Source organism: Callospermophilus lateralis, chromosome 1, assembly GCF_048772815.1.
Source record: "Callospermophilus lateralis isolate mCalLat2 chromosome 1, mCalLat2.hap1, whole genome shotgun sequence".
Lineage (NCBI taxonomy): Eukaryota > Metazoa > Chordata > Mammalia > Rodentia > Sciuridae > Callospermophilus > Callospermophilus lateralis.
The window spans coordinates 209622843-209630579 of record NC_135305.1 but is presented as its reverse complement, the minus strand read 5'-3'; the positions used below and the strand labels follow the sequence as shown (position 1 = coordinate 209630579).

At 59.4% G+C, this 7737-nt stretch overlaps 1 protein-coding gene across 1 annotated transcript; it reads right to left on the bottom strand.

The window, feature by feature from the left end:
- Positions 1–2700: 2700 nt before the first annotated feature.
- Jund (JunD proto-oncogene, AP-1 transcription factor subunit) lies at positions 2701–4532 on the bottom strand. Its single transcript, XM_076845920.2, has one exon. The coding sequence runs from the start codon at positions 4410–4412 to the stop codon at positions 3372–3374; it is 1041 nt and encodes a 346-aa protein (XP_076702035.1). The 5' UTR covers positions 4413–4532; the 3' UTR covers positions 2701–3371.
- Between the last annotated feature and the right edge of the window lie 3205 nt (positions 4533–7737).

Here is a 7737-nt window from a genome sequence, read left to right as displayed (position 1 = left end):
CCCCTCTTCCCCACAGGAGAGCTTTCTCTTTTCTTCTCATTTGAATAAGTCCCATTCTTTTTGCTCACCAAAAAACAAAACAAAAAGAAAACTGTTGGGTAGAAAGAAATCAAACAGGATGGGATGGGCCAGTCAGGGACCTGAGATGGAAAAGAGAAGGAACTTGGAAAGAACCTGGGGAGAGTTGGGCAAAGGGTATCCCAGGTAGAGGGCACAGCCTGAGCAAAGGCCCTGAGGCTGGAAGGAGCTGGGCAATGACTAGGGGCCCTGGAGAAGGCTGGTGTGGCTGGAGGAAGAGGGGGTGAGAGATCTGCAGGAGCTGGATAGGACACACGAGATTTGGGGGGGGGGGGGCAGAGTGTCAAAAGAAGTACAAGAGTTTGAGTTTTATTGAGAAGGCACCAGGGAGCCAGGGGAGGGTTCAGAGCAAGGGAGGAATGAGTTCTGACCTACAGCCTGGAAGGCTTGGCTGGCAGCTGGGCCTAGCTCCAAGTCTGAGGGCTCCTTTGGGTGCAGCCAAACCTGAGTCCTCTTGGGATTCCTGTAGAGCAAAAGTGGGCACCAACCCTGAGCTGCAGCCCTGGTTGGGGAAGTGAGGCTAATGCCTTGGGTCACCTCCCGGGGTTGGGCCAAGGCCCAGGGTGAGTCACAGCTGGCCAGGCCAAGGCTGACACACACCTTGGCTTCAGAAGAGCAGGCAACAGCCAAAGCCACACAGCCTGGCCTCCCTTAGGAGCCATGGGGTGGGGGGGGCACCAAAGCAAAGGCCAGGAGGGGTGCCCAGCCTCGCCCCCTCAGACCCTCTCCCAAGTCTTCTCCACACTGTGGCTGTAACTTGGACTTGGCAGTTGGACAGGATTTAGCATCCTTCATCTGTTTCAGCAGTGACAGGAGACCCTCCATGTGCCCAAGAAACACAGCCTTGAGTAGTCAGGACAGTGATGGCGGAACACGGGCCCCTTAGGAGCTAGTAGGGCGCTGGCCCAGCCAGGGGGTCGGAAGCTGGGAGGAAGAGTGGCTGGGGAAGACCCCAGACAGGCAGCCCGGCAGAGGCCCTGAGGGCAGAGGAAAGGACACTGATAGTTTGGGTGGAAGGTCCCTGGGGGCGGGGTGGACATCGACTCCTGCAGGGATTAGGGTGGTCAAGGATTTTCTTGCCCCCAAAGTTTTCAAGTTGGGGGCCAGGTCTGGGGTTTTGATAAGCACCCCACAACAAAACAAGCCTGCAGGGCTGGGGTGGAAGGCCGCCGGGCAGGCAGGGACCCCGGCCTGAGCCACCACTGCAAGCAAGAGAGAAAAGTCCCTCACCCCCGTCAAGGCTCAGCTTGCTGGGTCCTCTTCAGACCACCACTGGTGTGCACCCAGGCCGGGCTGCAGAGTCCCAGAAGCCCCCAAACCTCCTTGGGCCTCCCCTTCCCTAGAAGTTGGGACTGCAAGGGTCCTCTTTACTGCCATTGTCCACTGCTCCCCAAGCACCTGACGCGCCCACTTGGGAGATGCACCTGGAACACACCCATCTCACAGCAGAGATGTGAGGGCAGGGACAGGGCTGAGGCCACCCAACTGTGTACCTAAGTCAGCACTTGGTCTCTCAAAGAGTGACACAACGTCCCCCAAAACCTCCTGTGTTGACAGGCACCCCCACCTCAGCATCAATGAGCACCCTCATCTTGAAACATCTGCCTGACCTTGGCACAAGGCAAGGTCACGTGGTTAAAAACAGCCCTGAACAGTTCCTGAAGCTTTGCAAAATGGTGGGTGGGGGACGGGGACGAGACCTGGAGTCAGTAAGGGCCCTACTCTTGATGGCCAAAGGCCCTTCTTTGTACTCAGTTCATCTAAAATGGGCAAAATGACCTTCCCCAGCAGGTCTGGCTGGGTACACCTGCACCAACTCCACCTGGCTCCAGTCATAAGCCCAAGGCGCAGGGTTTTAAGATCAAAGGCCAAAACTGGCAGGGGAAGTGGGCAGCCTGGGTTCAAGTCTCTGGAGGGGAGCCCAGGGTCCAAATGTCTCTGCACAGTCCTCTACACACTGTGATGTGGCCACTTGTTCAACTTCTCTGAACCTTAAGTTCCCTCAAAATGAGGAGAATAGAATGTTGGGAGGAGGTCATGTTTAGGGGAAATATTTGCTAACTCCTGACTTTTAAGTCCATGTGACCATACCTCTAGGTCAGTGCCACTCTGACCACCTTCTTCCTGGTATGGAGCCCTCAGAGCTCCCTGCCCCGCCCCTTCCAACAAGGGATGATCAACGTCTACCCTGAGCACCAACCGCGAGCCCAGCACTGCTGTGCAGTGAACTCTCATAAGCCTCACATTTTCAGGGACCAAGATCTTCAATTGTTCTACCCATTTCACAGACAGGGTAAGAGGCCCACAAGGTTAAACATCTGTTTCCTCCTCCCATCTTGGACCGGAAAGACCCACCACCCAAGCTTTCCTCTCCAGAAGGCAAAGGACCTGACCAAACACCGGTCAGAAAAGCTGATGTTCCCTCCCTAACCCGACATCTGCCTGCCCCACTGCGCCTAGGTGGCGCTAGCTGCGCGCCAGATGTGTAGGCCCCTCCCAGACGCCCACTCCCCGCGCCCTCCCACTAGGGGAGGAGCCAGGAGGTGGGGGGTAGGGGAGCAGGACAGGCTCCGCCCAGCCCCTCAGGCCCCGGCGGGGGAAGAAGGAGGCGGACAGCGGAGCTGGCGTAACGAGACTTTACTGAAAACAGAAAACCGGGCGAACGAAGGATTACAAACAGGAATGTGGACTCGTAGCAAAACAAAAACAAAATAAGAAAAAGGGCACGGGGGTGTCGGAAGGACAGAAGAGGGTAGCGAGAGCGAGGAAAAGGAGTAGTATTTTTTTTCTTCTTCCCATTTCTTTAAAAAACCAAAACAAGGAAACACACACGCACACACAACCGTTTGTTCCCGAGTAGAAACATAAATAGGGCAGAATCGAACACTCTGTTCTTCTCTCTTCCAAAGGCAAAAAAAAAAAAAAAGTAAAAAGAAAAGGCAGGCTGGAGGCTGCGTCCCACAGAGCCCCTTCCGCAGCGCTGTGTACGAAGGGGCTGCCGGGGCGCGGGTTTGTGCAACACGGGGCGGCCGCGCGGGGAACAGAGGCAGCTCGAGGGGGGGGGGGTCATGCGCTCGCCCCCCCAAGGAGCAGGGGGTCCAGCTTGTCGAAGTCCAGGGCGCCCTCTCCGAGTTCTGGGCACCCCCGAGGACAGCGTCCTCTCCAAATCCTGGGCACCCTGGGGGAGGGGGGGTCGCCGAGGCCGCACCCTCTCCAAGTCCGGGGCGCCCACGCCCCCCCCCGCGAGCCCGTCCCTCAAGGAGGGGGGCCGCGCATGCGCCCCGTGCACGGGCTCAGTACGCCGGCACCTGGTGCTGGGGCAGCAGCTGGCAGCCGCTGTTGACGTGGCTGAGGACTTTCTGCTTGAGCTGCGCCACCTGCTCGCGCAGCAGGCTCGCGGTGGACGCCAGCTCCGTGTTCTGGCTCTTGAGCGTCTTCACTTTCTCCTCCAGGCGCGAAATGCGCTCCAGCTTGCGCTTGCGGCACTTGGAGGCTGCGATGCGGTTGCGCAGCCGCTTGCGCTCCGCCTTGATGCGCTCCTGCGTGTCCATGTCGATGGGCGACAGCGGCGGGCTCTCGCCGAAGCTTGGCACGTCGGGCACCGTCTGTGGCTCGTCCTTGAGCGCGGCCAGGCGTGGCGGCCCCAGTGCGCCGGGGGGCGGCGGCGGTGGGAAGGGAACGGGCTCGGCGGCGAAGGCGACCGTCGCAGCGCCCCCAGCACTCCCGGCGCCACCCGCGTAGCTGCTCAGGTTCGCGTAGACGGGTGCCTCCGGCGCGGCCGCGGCCGGGGCCAGCTCGCCGGGGGGTGCGGCGCCCGAAGCCGTGCCAGAGGGTCCTCCTGCGGCGGCCGCAGCTGCGGCGGCCGCACCCGCGCCAAGCTGGTTCTGCTTGTGCAAATCCTCCAAGGCCTTGACAAAGCCCTCGGCGAACTCCTGCTCCTCGCTGGCCGCCACCTTGGGGTAGAGGAACTGCGTGCTCGTCGGCGTGGTGGTGACCAGCCCGTTGGACTGGATGATGAGGCGCTCGAGCTCAGGAGAGGCGAGCTTGAGCAGCCCCAGGTCGGGCGACGATAGCAGGCCGTCGGGGGGCGCCGCGCTGGGGGCGCCGTCTGCGCGCAGGGGGGCCGGAGGTGGCGCCGCCGCCGGCTTGAGCGCCGCCGCCACCTGCTCGCTCAGGCTCAGCGTCAGCGCGTCCTTCTTCATCATGCTGCCGGCCGCCGCCGTCGGGGGCGCCCCGGGGAACAAGCGGCCCGGGGACGCGAAGTTGCCGCCGCTGCCACTGGCGCCGCCGCCCAGGCCGCTCAGCGCCTCATCGCCGTAGAAGGGTGTTTCCATCCTCCGCCTCCCCCGCCGCGCCGGCCCGGGGGGGAGTGGCCGCGGCCTCCCGGGGGGCCCGCGCCCCCCCGTCCGCTCGGCCCTGCGCCCGCCCCGGCCGAGGCCGCTGCGCCCGGCCCTCCGCTGGCGGCGGCTCCTGCGCCGCGCCGTTTGGGCGCCCCCTTATAGCCTCGGCCCGGCGCGATGAGCTCACCGCCCCTGCTCGCCATTGGGTACGGGTGACGTCGCTCATTTGCATTAAGGGGCGGGGTCAAGGTGTCTGCACCACCCCGGCCGCCGTTGTCCCGGCGACGCGCGGTAAACGGCACAACAGCGCGCTGCCTTGTGGGTTGACGTCATGGGGGCGGGCCGCACGCTCAGGCCCGGTCACCCCGCCCCGGGAGCCCTGTGTACGACCGATGCCCCCAGCGCCGCCTCCCGCCAAGGCACGTCCCGGGTGGCGTGATGGGCCAGGCCAGCAGACACCAGCCCGCCGGGGCCCCCGCCCTCTCCGAGGCCCCGCCCCACGTCCGCGCGTGGGGCCCCCGCCGGGCGGAGGCGGGGGTGGTACCGGCCTCCTGGGACAGGAGGGGGATGGGATCCCGGGTGGATAAATAAGTCCTTGGCGCTTCCAGCTCTCGGCGCCCACGGCCTTTCCTTCCTTCTGGAGAGGTTTAGAGCGGGCTAGGGGCTCACTGCGGGTGGGGGCAGGTCCTTTTCTTCATTCCGTCCACACTGGCTGTTCCCCCCACCCCCCGGAAAGATGGGGAAGGGAAGAGGAGGGTAGCCAGAAGTTTCTGGAAGTGCTTCCGACCTTATTTATTTATTTTTTCCACTTCGTGGAATCAATAGATAAGTCGGACTTCTTGCCTCTACAGGTGGCAAACTGAGGCTCAGCAATGTGGGAGTGACCTGCCAGCCCAGAGGTAGTTAGGAATCATGGCAGGGCCTGGGCTGTGACCCCGTCCGGAGTGTTTCTCCACCAGCAGAGTCCTGGAACCTGGGAGTCCGGGCACCAGGGCTCCTGCTTCCCTCAGCCGCCCACATTTTTAACCTTGAGTCTGCCAGGGCCTGATGTGGGTCCTTGGGCAGGTTTCCCGACTCCAGAGGCTGAGCTGATGAGGCAGGAATCCCAGCTAGTAATTATTACCTGCTTATTAGTAGATCATGGCTGTTAGGACTTAATGGGCCACCATTAAGGCTCCCTGGGAAAGGACGGAAGGGGAGGTGGGAAGGATGGCCCCACCTATGCTCCAGATATGCTGGAAACAACTGGATCTGACAAACTTGCCGTTCACACAGTCCCTCAGGCTCCCCACCTACCCCTCAGCCCCTCCAGCCCTCTCAGTTTCTCCCAGTTGCAGGGCCCAGCTCCTTCCCACCTCAGGTCCTTTACAAAATGCTGTGGCCCCTCCCTGGTCACACCCCTCCCACCCCTCCTCCTGCAAATGTGTGTCCTCAGGGAATCCCTCCCCCCTTTATTCCCATTATAGCCTTGGAATCATCCAGAATGACTGAGATGGGCCAGACATCCCCTCCAGGACCTCTCAGATAGGATTGCAGTGCTTTCCCGAACCTCCCCCAGAGGCTGTGACCCCCAGTGGAAGGAGACCCAGTCCCTGCCCCTGGCCTCCAGACATCCCTGTCCTGGGGCCTCAGTCTGAGCCTCCGGTAGTGGGACTAGATTGAAAGAGATGGTTGGTGTTTCTCTAAGAGTCTGGATTGAGTAGGAGGCCAAGGAGGTGTAGTCCTGACCTTGGCAGGTGGGGGGATGAACTGTGGGCCAAGCCAGCCTGGGCCAAGTGACCTTTCTCAAGGAAGTAGGCCTTCATAGGCCAAAGTGTTGTCTTGGCGAGCCTTGGTTCCAGGCTTAAGAAAAAGGAGTGATTAAGCTTACTTACCACATGGACTGTTATGTGTTTTATAGGGAGGATTTGAAAAAATAGTAAGGATTCAATAACTGTTTTGCTTCATTATTGCTTGGCCAAACATAACTGCAGTCATTTGGTTTTGTGTTCTCTCAGCCTGGAGTGCCCTTACACAGCTTCTTGGCAAACTCCTTCCTACTCAACCTTCAAAACCTACCTCCACTGCCTCCTCTAAGAAGCCTTTCCTAACCATGCCTCCTAGGAGTCCCCTTAGACTCCCTAAGGTTGGCTAAACCCTAAACCTGTCCTCTATCTGCAGCAAACCTTGTCTCTCCCAGACAGGGGGAGGGGAGGTCCTGGCCTCAGTATAGAGAACTGCCCTGGGCAGCCAGCCTGGCTATCCCCCCTCTGTGGGTTCCTCTGCCTGAGTTGCTGTTCCCTCTGCCCAATCCCCTTCCCTGCCCTCTTCTTCCTCCCAGCTAGGGAGCCCTCCCATTCTCATCCCTGCATTTGTCCCAAACTTGATCCCATAAAGTTGAGGAACAGATATCTTGTCCAGCTTTAGTCCTCCCAGACTGGGGTCCCTCAGAGACAGGGATTTCCTGAGACAAGGTGGGAGTGTGCTTAATCCATGCAGTGAATTAGGGATAACTCACTATTCCACATGCACTCGCTTGGACACACATTGAGACGAATGTGTGTCCATACCCTCCATGCACTCAGACTAACAGGAATATAAGTGCAGCCTTTGGGAGAATAAATGGTGGCCTTGTTGGTAAAGCAGAGGATGTCTTAAAGTGTGTTAGTGTGTGAGGGGCACCCTAGAAGATGATGCTGAAAGAGAAGTTGGAGCAAATAACCAAGTAATAGGGAATCAGTGTCCCAGGCAGTAGGTTCAGCAAGTGCAAAGGCCCTGGAGCAAGGATCAGCATTTCGCATTGATGGAGAGCTGGGGGGCCGCAGGACTGGATTGAATTGGCAGCCACAGAGCCAAAGTGCAAAAGAGGTGGTGAGGCCTTCACCAAACACCAAGTGGTATTTGTCCCCAAATCAGTGGGGTCCCAGATGAGGCTGGAGGAAGGGACACTAACCAGGCTCAGCCCTGGACTCCATATTTTCACTTTTATCTTCCCAGCAAGTTGTGAGAGATTTTAATCGGATTTCCCAGAGCAGTGTCTGCAGAGGACTGGCGACCTGACCTACCTGGGCTCCCCCAGCCAGGGCTGGAGAGGGACCTGGCCTTCCAGACACTGAATCTGATGTGCCCTCCCCCTTCTGTCTGGCCAGCCCAGGTTCTGACCTCTGCGCCGCCCAGTACTAAGACATTGACTTTCTGGTTTAGAGTGATCTGCCACTGGGCTGAATTTTCAGTCTTTGTTCAACACCCAGAAAGGTTTTATCAAACCTTTATCAACTTGATAAAACGGAAAGTCCTCGGGAGAGGAAAGAATAGGAGTTAAAGGAGCAGAAGGGGGATA

Bases quoted from the DNA above. Each gene is read 5' to 3' on its own strand.
- Jund (XM_076845920.2), bottom strand. From the start codon at position 4,412: ATGGAAACACCCTTCTACGGCGATGAGGCGCTGAGCGGCCTGGGCGGC.